This window comes from Urocampus carinirostris, chromosome 2 (genome assembly GCF_059441175.1).
Source record: "Urocampus carinirostris isolate Australia breed hairy pipefish chromosome 2, RoL_Ucar_1.0, whole genome shotgun sequence".
Lineage (NCBI taxonomy): Eukaryota > Metazoa > Chordata > Actinopteri > Syngnathiformes > Syngnathidae > Urocampus > Urocampus carinirostris.
This window is the reverse complement of record NC_142350.1, coordinates 18,761,170-18,775,682: the sequence shown is the minus strand read 5'-3', so window position 1 is coordinate 18,775,682 and position 14,513 is coordinate 18,761,170. Positions and strand designations below refer to the sequence as shown.

The 14,513-nt window shown below is 40.0% G+C and overlaps 1 protein-coding gene across 4 annotated transcripts; it reads right to left on the bottom strand.

The window, feature by feature from the left end:
* Positions 1 to 4,331: 4,331 nt before the first annotated feature.
* LOC148371245 (THAP domain-containing protein 7-like) lies at positions 4,332 to 13,626 on the bottom strand. 4 transcript variants are annotated; one of them, XM_088329214.1, is made up of 5 exons: positions 13,353 to 13,506; positions 11,686 to 11,765; positions 11,459 to 11,596; positions 6,982 to 7,080; positions 4,332 to 5,809 (listed from the first exon to the last, which is right to left on the bottom strand). In XM_088329214.1, exons 2-5 carry the CDS (start codon positions 11,763 to 11,765, stop codon positions 4,858 to 4,860), a joined length of 1,269 nt encoding a protein of 422 aa, XP_088185340.1. In that variant the 5' UTR covers positions 13,353 to 13,506; the 3' UTR covers positions 4,332 to 4,857. The 4 variants fall into 4 exon arrangements, with proteins under 4 accessions (XP_088185340.1, XP_088185338.1, XP_088185339.1 ...); XM_088329212.1 differs by lacking the exon at positions 13,353 to 13,506 and adding an exon at positions 13,152 to 13,202; XM_088329213.1 differs by lacking the exon at positions 13,353 to 13,506 and adding an exon at positions 13,158 to 13,182.
* Positions 13,627 to 14,513: the final 887 nt, after the last annotated feature.

The window sequence follows — 14,513 nt, the reverse complement described above, 5'->3', positions numbered from 1 at the left end:
TCTGGGTGCTTAACCTGTGAACCTAAAATCGCAGATGTTGGGTGCGTTACTGGAAAAAGTAGTTACCTTTACTCAAGACTTTATTTCAAATGTAATTCCATTAAAACGAGTGTTAAAAAGGATGAGAAGGAATAAAAACTACTACTACGAATCCTCAAAGTGACCAAAACACGACATTATTTTACATCACTCACTTTTTTGCCTATCCTTTCGCAAACAAAGAAAACTGGTAAAAGTAAAAAGGAAAGAAAAAAGAAAAATATGAAAACGAGAGAATAATTAAAAAAAAAGATAAGACAAAAGTGAAAGGGAAAAAAAGAAAAACTTGAGAGAGCAAAAAGCCAGAAAAATTGGCAACATTAAAAAGAAAACAGACAACGGATAAGGAAATTAAAAAGTAAAAAAGAGAAAAATAACAAAAATAGAACTTAGAATTGTGTGCAAAAGAAAGAAAAAGGGTAGCCTTGGTTGCAAGATGGCAGCCAATTATGTCAGTTCCCTTGAGGTGAGGATCATCTTATGTCAAATAAATGCTAATGTCTTAACTGTAGTTTAAAGAACGTTTACAAACTAGTTCATAAATGTTTGCTCATTGTGCAAATCAATTTTGTCTTTTTAATATTTTTTTTACCATTAGGATGCGCTAAAGATACATACTGTCCCTTTTAAAAAGCAATTTAACAAAAGAAATGGAAGAATACCACCCTGTGGAAGCGGTGAGGTCCTTATATTACTCGTGTAATTTTGAGAGCTTGCAAACGGAAACCAATACACTCCATATCCACTTTGGCTTCAAACCACTCGAAGATTTCCTCCTTCATTGTTGAATACTGCCCAAGACGTTTTTTTCCACCGGGCATGCTGTATTGCGAGAATAGATTTAAGATGCGGGGGACAGAAAAGGGGAGATAAAGAGACAAAGTGAGAGATAAAAAAGAAAGATGAAGAGCAAGAGAAAGAAAGTGAGAGACAGAGATAAAAATAGATTGGGGAAAGAAAGACAGGAGACAGCGAAAGAGAGAAAGTGAGTGAGAAAAAGAGGAAAAGAAAGAAAGACAAAGAAAGAGAAGGGAAACAAACCAAGAAAGAACAAGGGAAGAGATCAAGAGAAAAAACAGAGAAAGTGAGAGAGAAAAAGAGAAACAGAGAAGAGTGAGGAGAAAGACTGTTTCGAAGGGAACCGACTCCTTAAATTACAATTTTGTCATACACTTCAAAGAGCCAGCTCATAGAGCCGTTTTATTCACAAACTACCCATCACTACCTCATAGGTCCTGACAGCCCACATCTGTAAGCTTTTCGTCCAATCAGACTTGGTTTTTGCAGTTTTTTTCCCCTCTTTTACGAGCTCCAATATGCATTCAAGTGGAAGTGTGACCCTTTTGAAATGATAGTAAAAGAGGGGAAGGAGGAGGAGGAAACAGGCACAACCGCATTCCTTGGATCTGGTTTTATGAGCGAAGGCCGTCGCTGGGGTGTGGAAGTTTGTGTGAGTGAGGGGGGCCGCTCCACATTCTGCTTCAAATCAACACAAGAATTTATTTTGGAGGGGGATTTTAGAAGCAGATGTGGAGCATTCATCAAAAGATGATGTCCTTGGGGGGGTGTCAAGGTCGTGTGCTCCTCAATATTATCTGAACACTGTGTCGAGAGGGAGGAGGGGATCAGCAGAGAAAGCCCCTGCCCACCTCAGGTTGCTCAAAAATGGGAAGAAGGGGTCAACCGCCACACCCTACGTGTCAATTGTTTCTCGATAACACACAAATAAACCGGGCCTTGCGAAAGTATTGACCCCCACACTTAAAGCTAAAATACTGAAAATAAAACATGTGAGACACAAGCGTAGAACCAAAGTATTTCAACTTTCTATAATAACAACAAAAAAAATTAAAAAGTAGGGGTTGCAAAAATATGGGCCCCCTGTTCTCCCAGCTCAGCTTACTGACTACATAGGTTCCCCAATGACTTCTAAATGATCCAATGTCGACCTAAATAGCTAACAATAACAAATAGAATCAAAGAAGAATTTTCTTTGTAACCATGCACACAGAACGAAATGTCGATACACGTGACCCATACAGTTAAACTGTAGCGAGCCAATGCAGCCGCAGCCAAACAGGGCGCAGCCATTTTAGTCATTAGGTGACCAAACCCCCCAATTCCAACCCTTAATGCCGAGCGCCAAGCAGGGAGGCAATGAGTACCAATGTTGTAAGTCTTAGGTATGACTCGGCCGGGGCTTGAACCAGCGACCTCCCAGTCTCGGAGCGGGCGCCCTACTAACTAGGCTACCGAGCTGGTAAATAGAGTGCACATGTGTCATTAAGTCTCAGTGTAAATGGATCTCATTTGTGATGGGCTCAGAAGTCTGTGAAAGGAGGCAGACAGCGTTAAGAATTTCAAGGAACAAACAAAATAAAGTTGTGGAAAAGATTTTGCAAGATTTAAACATCTCCCAGAGCACTGTGGGAGTAATAAAATCAGAATGGAGATAGGAAAAAAAACACTGCAAACCTGCCAAGACCTGGCTGTCCCTTTAAATTTTGGCCATAACAAAGAGAAGACTGATCAAAGAAGCAACAAAGAGTCCCATTATCACATTGAGTATACCCAGCTGAGGTGGGACAATCTGTAAATAAGACAACTATTAGTCGTACACTGTACAAATCTGCTCTTTATGGAAAAGTGGCAAGGAGAAAGCTTTTTATGAAAGAATACCATAAAAAGGTCGGTTTGGTGTTTGCCAGAAGCCACATGGGAAACTTAAATAACATGTGGAACAAGGTTCTCTGGTGTGATAAGACCAACATTGAACTTTTTGGGCAGAATGCAAAGCGTTACATTCGGAATAAGAGTAATACTGTACATCACACTGAAAACACCATCCCCACTGAACTGAGAATGGGCCGCAGGTTAATCTTCCAACCCAAATATATAAAGCAAAATATACAATCCAGCGGTTCAGAACTAACAATATAAAAGGTGTTAGAATGATCCAGATCACAATCCTACAGAACATTTGTGGATCACAATCAAACTTTAAGGAACTCAAGCCTACTTTTCAATTTTTTATTACCGGTAGTTAGAAATTCTAAAATGTTTGATGAATTTGTTTTCCCCACGATTGCATCTCACATGTTGCTGATTTTTAGAAAATATCTAGAGATTTTTATCTAGAAGTTTGAAGCCTGGAAAGTGGCAATATGTCAAAAAGTTCTTGTGGGGCCAATGCTTTGGCAATGTAGGTAAGGGAGTAAAAACATAAACGTCCCCTACACTTCCAATCACCAGCAAACACTGATGTTTACATAAGATTATGAGAGGTGTGGCCATTGTTGACTCTGAATCTAGATGGATTGTGTACAAGTTGGAACACTAGAAATAAGCAAAGGCATTTTCATACTGCAAACACTCATATCTAATAAGTCAAAAGAATTCATCCACAACCAGCATAGGAATAGGCTACTTAGTATAATTTTTATACATTAGCTCTTCATTGTTAGATGTGTGAGTGGAAAAAATATACAAGTTAAATGATTTTTCAAGAGTCTGAAATGAACTAAGTTGGAGTAGTTCGAGCCTATAAATACCGATATAGCAGTGATGCTATCATCAAAATATTATTAGTGGCCTTTTGAATCGAAAAAGTAAAAAAAAAAAAAAAAGACCTCAAGGGAGTCTGAAAATTCCATCAGACTATGTACAAAAGTGCATCTGTACTGAAGGCTTTAATGTGACAATTTAGTGGTAGGGAACTTAATGCAACCTGTGAACCAGTCTTGCCTCTGAGATTTTCCAAGAGAATTTGCAGTGAAATTCACAATGCTTAAAAATAAAAACAGACACTTGTGAGAATATTTAAAGTTATACCAAAAGAAGGCTTGAATGCTTATTATTTGGGGTGAGGTCATGACGACATTTCGCCCTGATTAAAAGTTGTACAGTATTCAGTATAAATCATATTCAGGGGAACACCCGTCTCATTCGGTGAGGTATTTTATGTGACTATCCAAAACGTGATTCTTCTAACAGAGCCAAATGTAAGCATTTTTAAAAATACTTTTGAAGCCAATTTTTTAATTTCTCTGGTACCATTAAAAAAGAAGAAATCCGGTGTGAATAATGTACTCTGCATATTTACATTTGCGATTTACATATGCCATTTTTAATCTTTTATCAAGGCACATGATTTTTTTAGATCTTGAGTAAATCAGTTTTCTTTGCAGAGTTAAACACTGTGTGTGTAAACATCCATCCATTATCTTCCGCTTATTCGGGGTCAGGTCAGGGGGGCAGCAGCCTTAAAAGGAAAGCCTAGACGTCCCTATCCCCAGCCACCTCCTCAAGCTCATCCGACGGGATCCCGAATAAACATGACTTGACTTTACACTATAATAAACTTCATAGTGCCCTGTTTAGGTGTAGCATGCACAACCCATAAGGGCAATGATGCTTCATTAGACAATGCCTTACAAACTAATGCCAGCTGCAATTAATCACGAGGGAAGAACAAATGCAATGGCAAATTGAAGCCACCGGAGGAGTGCCAGCGTCATTTTTAAGCAGACTTGATGTGAAACAAATTCCAGCATTTACAGGCCTTTTACCCAAATTCAAACACTTTCCAATATTTGAAAACACAACATTCAATTTGAAGTATTTTCAAGGATTTGAAGCACCCGGATGAAACCCTGTTCAAAGTGCAATTTGTGTGGGTAGCTAATATTGGCTTCCAGTAACTACTAACCAAAATGTACTGTAATAAATACATTTATGTTATATTTTTGGTAAGGGGTTCTAAATAAAAACAAGTTTTGAATACAGTTGTACTATTATTTATAAAAATTGGAATTTTTATTAGTTGGCAAACTCGTTGCTGAGCTGCAAGTGAAAGCCCTCCAAGTGTTCTTTCAGTTTCTCTTTAACGTCTTCACTCAATTCACCCAGTGACGCATCGTCAAGGTCTAGATCCTCCTGGCTTTCCCTTGCGATCGGAGCGGCCGAATTCTGAAATCCTGCTTCGGACACCAGGACTGGGCTGTCAACGCTCTTTAGGGTCACATAACTCTGGAACCGTTTTTCTGAAGTAACGGGAACCAGAAAGAACTGCGCCTCGGGTGTGCCTTGTATCCAAATCAAGGACTGCGGTGGGTCCTGTTGTTGAGACTTTCTTTTGAAGTCACAACGAGAAAATGGCAACTGCTGCGTAGCTTGAAACGTGAAATTAGGAGAATTTTCCGAGTGAATTTGTTCTGTGAAGTCCTTCTCAGGAGACAACGCCGAGTCTTCACAGAGCATCAGTTCTCCACTTTGTTCCGTTTGCGGGCTTTTGCACCCTCTTCCGCAGTAAGAGCAGTACTTGTCTGCATCCCTTCCGCTGCCTGCCAAGTCGATGACTTGCATTTTCATCTGCCTGTCGCGCAACTTGAGCAGGGACCCCCGGAGTCGGGTCTCCCGGCGCCGGGCAGCGTGCAACTGCCTCATAGTCTTCTCTAAGTAGTCCAGGGCCTTGTTGTAGCGCTTCCGCCACAGCAGGGGGAAGAGCTGAGCGTAGCTGTGCTCTTTCGGGAGGTAGGAACCCGGCGGTGGAGGCAAGCGGCGCATGTAACATGAAGGCGAAACTGCGTGGGGTTCGAGTGCAGGTGATGGGGACTTCCCAGAAGGTGGTTGCACACTGTCGATCTCAGTCTCTTCGGAAGAACCAGGTGGCTCCTTGTTAGTCTCCTTGACCTGAAGTGAAGGTTTAACAGTGGTTTCTTCTGGATTTTGAGACTTGACAGTCCTTTGTTCTCCTGAATCGAGTCCATTTCTACAATGTTCCAAAAGCACGGAGCAAAGAAATGTCACAACAAACAACATGGATGAGATGTGAAGTTGATTTTAAAGAAATAACACAATTAGAGAACAATACACCAGGTAAATTGGTGAACACCAAAAGACTTATCTTAAATTCTGGACTACAAGCTAATTAATCAATTAAATTGGCATTGATATAAACGCAGAAAAAAAACATTCTCAAAAAAAGTCAATGTACTGAACTGACTAAAATCCAGAAGTCAAAACAATCACAAAAGCCTGAAATACATTGACTGATCTTAAGCGCTGCCATTTCTTGCGTACATGTCAAAATGGTAAAGAGGGAATCAAGTACTGTTACTGCCATTTAAAAAAAATCATTACAAAAGCGGTCACTAGTTATTCAATACGGAGGGGTAAGCAATACTTATCGGACTGACGTTAATCGGACTAATAACAGTCTAATATGACTTTACAGTTCTCTGCCTATTAGAAAAAATATACCTGATAACTAGTCACTTGCTGCCACACCAAAATATTCAATCTGCCGACACTACTCGTTGGAAATAATCCAAGCATGTACAATATAATCACTTTTTTAATGCAATAGTAGCAATATTTGGTCTGATTTCTATCACGTCATGTGCAAGGGATGGGAGAGCTTAAGAGCAGCCACATGGCTCTGGGTGTGTACATGAAGCAGTGATTGTACAAACTTTTGAGTTTTTTTCTGGCTTTTTTTTTTTACATTGAGTTTTGTTTTGAGAATGTAATGTTTTTGCCGCACTCCTGCATATATGTTAATTCCGATTTAGTTAATATGGACTGCTGCGCTAGTTTATTAAGATTGACAGCTGCAGACACAGCCTGAGTGACTTTATCAAGGCATGTGTTACTTTTCTGTACGAGACATTTCCCCCTTAATGTTTTAGAAATACTAAAAATGGACGTGAATGAGTTCTATTTTATGGCTGTTTAAGCCCACGGTCTAAAATTTGGTGCAGCTTGTACAAAAACAAAGTTAACGTTCTTCCTTAAATTTCCTAGTGCGGCTTTTAATCAGATACACTTTATAGTCCGGAATTTACGGTACTTAATAGGTTACTTTCTAGCTTTAGACACACATTTTTGTACAAGATCAATCATGAGGATAATTTTCATTCATGAAGTTGTTAAGTCTCCTACCCCAACTTTGTTCCGGTTTCAGGATGGCTGCCAAATCCATTTGCGTACAAGGAATTAAACACTGTGGGAAACGCATCATCTCTCAGTCTTCTGATTCCACTAAAAAGCACCCAAAACAAGAATTTGATTACAGCAAAATTGTGTTTTAGCAAAACGGTTGAACAGTGCATAACTCACTACAACCTCATGGCCCATTATTAAACATTGTCAAGCTAAAGTATTGAGACCTCCCTCACCCCAAATAAGCTTTTGTCATATTGTGACCTTTCAGGTATCAATCTTAAAGCTAAAAAAAAACATAAAAATATATATATTTTCCAAGAATAAACAACATGTGAGACACAATCGTGAAGTAAAACCAAATTATTTTAACCTTTTATATTATATTTACAAAGAAAAATCTTAAAAGTAGGTGTTGCAAAAATATTGTCTCCATGTTCTCTCCACTCAGCCAACTGACTCCACACCGACCAAGACATGGTCGTCAGTCAAAACTTTCGGCCCAAACAAGGAGAAAACTAAGCAGAGAAGCAACCAAGTTGATCTTGTAAAGTTGACTGTTTTTGGATGTGCATTTCTCAGACTTCTATGCTAAGGAATTAACCTGTTTTTATATTTAGGAATATAAAAACTATCATCACAAACATACACATGGTCACGTTTCAAAGATCAGTCTAATTCCATTTTCTTTGTAAATACGTTTCTCAATTGTATTTCATTTTATTGTGAAGACGCGCTTATGTGTGACTTGATTTCCTGCTTATGTGTCAAAATAAACCACGCCTTCTGACCGGGTGGGGCGTGTACGGACGGGAATTGTGGGAAGATGGCTGCTCGGTCGGCCACGTTCCAATCGCGAGGAAAGTTAAAACCGAAATGAGTGTTTTCATCTGAGTAATTCTGCCAACAGAGAGTTTTTATCGTGTATATCTCACAATCTTTAAAACGTTGAATCACTTACAGACATACCCAGCTAAGGTGGGACAATCTGTGCATAAGACAACTATTAGTCGTACTCTTTACATATCTGCCTTTAATGGAAAAGTGACAAGAGAAAAGCTCGTTTCAAAAAAATACCATAAAAAGGCATGTTTGCCGTTTGCAAGAAGCCACATGTGATACACAAATAACAGGCGGAACAAGGTGCTGTGGTCAGATGAGACCAAATGGAACATTTTTTAGCTGAATGCAAAGAATTAGGTTTCCCATAAGAGTAACAGTGCGACATCACCCTAAAGACACCCTCCCCACTGTCAAACATGGAGGTGGCACCATCATGCCCCGAGGTTAGATTTTTCAGCGCGGATGGGGATGATTGTAAGAGTTGATGGGAAGATGGATGGAGCCAACACAGAGCCATTCTGGCAGAAAATCAGTTAGGAGTCTGCAAGAGACCTGAGAATGGGGCGCAGGTTCACCTTCCAACAGGACAATGATCCTAAACATAAAGTAAAATAGGGATTGGTCTAAAACTAGAATAGAATTTACTTTTATTGTCGTTCTTTGTAACTATGCACACAGAACGAAATGTCGATACACCTGACCCGTACAGTTAAACTGTAGCGAGCCGATGCAGCCGCAGCCAAACTGGTCTAAAACTAACAACATAAAGGTGTTAAAATGGCCAAGCCAAAGATCAGACCTCAATCCTACAGAGCAGGGGTCGGGAACCTTTTTGACTCAAAGAGCCATAAAAGCAAAAAATATTAATTTTATTTTGGGAAAGAGCCACACCATACAGGGAGTGCAGAATTATTAGGCAAATGAGTATTTTGACCACATCATCCTCTTTATGCATGTTGTCTTACTCCAAGCTGTATAGGCTCGAAAGCCTACTACCAATTAAGCATATCAGGTGATGTGCATCTCTGTAATGAGAAGGGGTGTGGTCTAATGACATCAACACCCTATATCAGGTGTGCATAATTATTAGGCAACTTCCTTTCCTTTGGCAAAATGGGTCAGAAGAGGGACTTGACAGGCTCTGAAAAGTCAAAAATAGTGAGATATCTTGCAGAGGGATGCAGCACTCTTAAAATTGCCAAGCTTCTGAAGCGTGATCATCGAACAATCAAGCGTTACATTCAAAATAGTCAACAGGGTCGCAAGAAGCGTGTAGAAAAACCAAGGCGCAAAATAACTGCCCGTGAACTGAGAAAAATCAAGCGTACAACTGCCAAGATGCCACTTGCCACCAGTTTTGCCATATTTCAGAGCTGCAACATCACTGGAGTGCCCAAAAGCACAAGGTGTGCAATACTCAGAGACATGGCCAAGGTAAGAAAGGCTGAAAAACGACCACCACTGAACAAGACACACAAGCTGAAACGTCAAGACTGGGCCAAGAAAAATCTCAAGACAGATTTTTCTAAGGTTTTATGGACTGATGAAATGAGAGTGAGTCTTGATGGGCCAGATGGATGGGCCCGTGGCTGGATCGGTAAAGGGCAGAGAGCTCCAGTCCGCCTCAGACGCCAGCAAGGTGGAGGTGGGGTACTGGTATGGGCTGGTATCATCAAAGATGAGCTTGTGGGGCCTTTTCGGGTTGAGGATGGACTCAAGCTCAACTCCCAGTCCTACTGCCAGTTTCTGGAAGACACCTTCTTCAAGCAGTGGTACAGGAAGAAGTCCGCATCCTTCAAGAAAAACATGATTTTCATGCAGGACAACGCTCCATCACACGCATCCAAGTACTCCACAGCGTGGCTGGCAAGAAAGGGTCTAAAAGAAGAAAAACTAATGACATGGCCTCCTTGTTCACCTGATCCGAACCCCATAGAGAACCTGTGGTCCCTCATCAAATGTAAGATTTACAAGGAGGGAAAACAGTACACCTCTCTGAACAGTGTCTGGGACGCTGTGGTTGCTGCTGCACGCAATGTTGATCGTGAACAGATCAAAGCACTGACAGAATCCATGGATGGCAGGCTTTTGAGTATCCTTGCAAAGAAAGGTGGCTATATTGGTCACTGATTTGTTTTTGTTTTGTTTTTGAATGTCAGAAATGTATATTTGTGAATGTTGAGCTGTTATATTGGTTTCCCTGATGAAAATAAATAATTGAAATGGGTATACATTTGTTTTTTGTTAAGTTGCCTAATAATTATGCACAGTAATAGTCACCTGCACACACAGATATCCTCCTAAAATAGCTAAAACTAAAAAAGCCCCACTCCAGCTTCCAAAATATTCAGCTTTGATATTAATGATACTTTTGGGTTCATTAAGAACATGGTTGTTGTTCAATAATAAAATTAATAATCAAAAATACAACTTGCCTAATAATTCTGCACTCCCTGTATATCATGAGACAAATTTACAAAATTGCTAAACCCGCACCCCAGACAAAAGCTTAGTCTTCAGCACATTTATTTTTGATGATTTGATAAAAAATATGAAGAGAATAATGCCAGAGCCCCTGTCCCAAAATCAACAAACATACCACTTTAAACTTGTCTCTTTCTTGAAATTACTCAAGATCGGTTAAACTCCTTTTGACCCTTTTTTTCATACATATTGGTTTCAAAACCAGATGCAAGCAGTTATTGTGTAAAAACGTCACAACATTCTGCAAATCGGGAGCCTGATGAGCTCACTTTTGGCGCAGATGGCGTAGGGCGAGAGATGGGAGGGAGTGCTTGCGCTTCTTGCATGGCTCCACCCATCCCTCCCACTCACCCAATCAAAAGACTAAGTTCTCTTCCGGTGTTTTGGCGTATTTACAGTGTGTTCTGTGGATTCATCATAAGGTATCTGAACACTGAACACAGATTATATAGTGAACTTTTATATAAAGGATTCTTTAGCGTTGTACAGCCAAAACGAGTTTTTTCCCCCCTTTTTTGTGTGACACCTTGACTGTAAATTGTAGTGAAAAACGTGCCCTATATATACTGCGAAGTAACATCGGACACTTAGCTTTGGATTGGATTTGCGTGTACCTGAATAGTATGAACGACTCAAGTTTCGAACAAGATGGAGAAATTTTGCATGCAATCAAATTTGTCTCTGAGCCATAGATATTCATAGAAAGAGCCATAGGTTCCCGACCCCTGCTACAGAGCATTTGTGGAAATATCTGAAAAATGCCGTGCACAAACGATCACCATTAAACTTTAAGGAACTTGAGTTGTTTCATAAGAAAGAATGTGCAAATATTTCTGTTGCATAATATTTATATAATATTTCTGTGTACGCAAAAAGACTGTTGGCTGTGATCCCAGCAAAACGAGGTCGTACAAGGTATTTACTCAAAGGGGGCCAACATTTTTTAACGTTATCATTTATAGCACAGGATGAAATGTTGACTACATTTGGTTTCTTGACGCGATAGTGTTTTTATCTAAGTTTGAATCCTGAAATATGGCAAGCTGTCAAATAAATCTTGTGGGGCCGATACTTTAACAAGGCACTGTATCACTCAAAACCAACCACGCAAACACGTCATTAAAAAAAATCTATGATTCTATTCACAGACCTGCAACTAGCAACCTCAAAGCTCTCCGGCGTAAAATGCTTGGAGCAAAAGTAGACAAAATTGGTGCGGGGGTCCCAAGAATCGGCACGTTGGGAGTTGCTGATCCAGAGCTTGCGACGGGAGGCTTCCAGGGGCAATCTAGTGAACGGCGTCATAAAAAGGTTAATATGAAACTTAATGATGCAACACTGAAAAAAAACAACATGTAGACAATGCTTTATTATTACTTGTGGAATGTGATGCCGGCATTACGAGCGTCACGGTTGTCACGGGATTTGCAGCCGCCAGCCGAACAGTGTCTGGGCATCTGGAATGGACAAAGACGAAGCAACAGAGCATTGAATGAACACTATGACTCTATTAAGTGCCGTAATGGAGAGGCTCATTTAATGGAAAATGAAGATACATTTCTCAACCTACTGCTTTTTGGAAAACACACTTTTTTATGATGGTTCATGAGTTTTTTTGCGTATATCATTTCGTCTCTTTTTTAACGAATCAAGTTTTTATTAGCACTAGGAGGCGCTAAATCGGGTGTCAAACTTATTTTAGCTCGGAGGCCGCGTGGTAGGGAAAAACAAACCTTCTCGCGCCTAGCAGATAAGAGGAAAAGTAAGAAAGATAGAGGGGGGATTAAAAAAAGAGAAAAGGGAAAGAGATCGAATGAGAGAAAGTGAACAAGTAAAAGAAAGACAGAAGGAAAGAAAGAGGAAGGGAGAAAGAAAGGGTGAGAGAAAAAGAGGGAAAAAAGAAAACTATAGAAAGACAAATAATGGGAGAAAGAGAAAATGAGCGAACAAGAGGGAGCGCTAGAGGAAAAGAGACAGAAAAAGGGCAAGAAAAAGAGAGCAAGAACCAAAGAAAAAAATGAGAGGGGGGAAATTGAGAGAAATTGAGCAAGAAAGGGAAAAAGACACAAAAAAAAAAGAAAAATATAAAGAGGGAAACAAGAGAGTGAAAGACAGAGAGAAGGATGAGTAAAAGAGAGAGACAGACAGAGAAAGAGAGACAAAAGAAAGAAGAAAAACAAAGAAAGATGGAAAAAAAGACTTAAAATAGAGAGCGAAAGTGAGATAGAAAGATGGAGAGGTAAGACACTGAATTACTAATGCCCCCAATAAGCAGGTAGGTGCCTTGCATGGCTGACTCCCTATTGGTGTGTGAGTGCGTGTGTGAATGGGTAAGTGTGAAGCACATTGTAAAGCGCTTTGGGAGGTCTTGATTGACTTGAAAAGCGCGATATAAATGCAGACCATTTACCATGAAAAGGTGAACATAAGGAAAGGCGAAAGAAAGGGTTAACATAAAGGGAGTGGCAGAGAAAGAAATACAGAAAAAAAGGAAAAAGGAGAGGGAAAGAAATAGACAGAAAAATAAAGACAGAAAAGAGAGACAATAAGAGAGAAGAAAGGAAAATACAGCTCCAGTTGTTTTGGGAATGGCTCAGTCTGGCTTTGGTGAGATCAAGTGGACATATTTTATGTTACATCTCGTTTTTCTCTAGTGCTTCTCTCAGCATAGTCTCTCAGGTCGGATTCGGGCCGCATGTTTTTAACAACCCAGCACTAAATTATACTCACTGTTCCTTTAAAAAAATACAAACAAATATGCCCCTTTAGCGGTTACGGTTTTATATAGTTTTTAAATAATTAAATAATAATGGTAGATAATTAGGTTACCCAAAAACACTCACACATACAAATCAGTGACGACACGAAAAAACGAATTGTTCCCGGAAAGGAAATAGACACGCATGCGCAGTGTATACGTAGCTTTTTATGCTAAACAAATAACAAGACCTCCATCTAATCACATTCGCCCAACGACAAAGAAACTAAATAAATATAATTGAAATCCGGTTTTTCATTGCATAGAACGTTCACTTCGTTCTCACCTGGCCCAGCAAACTTTCTGAAGCTATTTAGAGAAGCGCCAAACACAAAGAATGCGAGAAGAAAACGAACTATTCCCCAAACACAACACACACGCCCGTTTTCGCTCTATGGCTAAAATATAGCGATTTAAATTTATATATTCTATACTTGAGGTTGTGGTTTTGATAGAGTACCTTGCGCCGAAGAATTGACCTTAGAAAGATGGCTGCTGTGTATTTCCTGGCATGTTACTTCTGATTTGGGTGACGTCAGCCTTTTTTGCGTCACCGAAGCTTTATTGATAATTGTGAAGTTACAGCATGTCACAAAAGTGGGTAAAAACCCTCACATTTCAGCGGTGATTTCATTATAGTGCTCAGAAGAACAACACAGAAGAAACATCGCTTTGATATAATGAAACATAGTCAGTGTAAAGCTTTTATACCAGTGTAAATTAATTTTAACCCTAAAAAAACTCAAAATATAGCTAGCTATCAATAACTTAACCCCTTTGCAACAAAAGTGAATACACTGTCAAGTGAAAGTTCCTGAGGGGCATGGTTCTTCAAGGTCACCCTCCACCTCTTCAATGTGTGCAGCAATGCTGACAGCACTCCTGCGCCTCATCTCATCTCATCTCATTAGCTGCACCGCTTATCCTCAGTAGGGTCGCGGGGGGGCTGGAGCCCATCCCAGCAATCATCGGGCAGTGGGCAAGGGACACCCTGAACTGGTTGCCAGCCAATCGCAGGGCACACAGGGACAAACAACTCGCTCGCTCATTCACACCTAGGGACAATTTGGACCGGGCGCACGGGATATCTTTCCTAAATAGTATTTGAATGTGACGCTGTGTACGATCACTCAGCTTCTTTGGACATCCAACAAGAGTCCTGTAGTGAGTGCATTCTTATTTTTTTTTTAAACTCTGGAGGATCTTGAACACTGTACTGCAGTTAGACTTCAGGGTGTTGGCAATCATCTTGTACCATTAGTGCCACAAATTATTTTTTTAAGGTTCCCAGAGATTTCCTTGCCATGGTGTGCTATATTGGGAGTTTTGGTGACACAGTTTACTACAAATTGAACACACTTGCACCCTATTCATACCTGAGACCTATTAAGAGTAACAAGTCACGTGGTATTTTGGAGGGATAATGACAAGCAGTACTTTGTTTCGA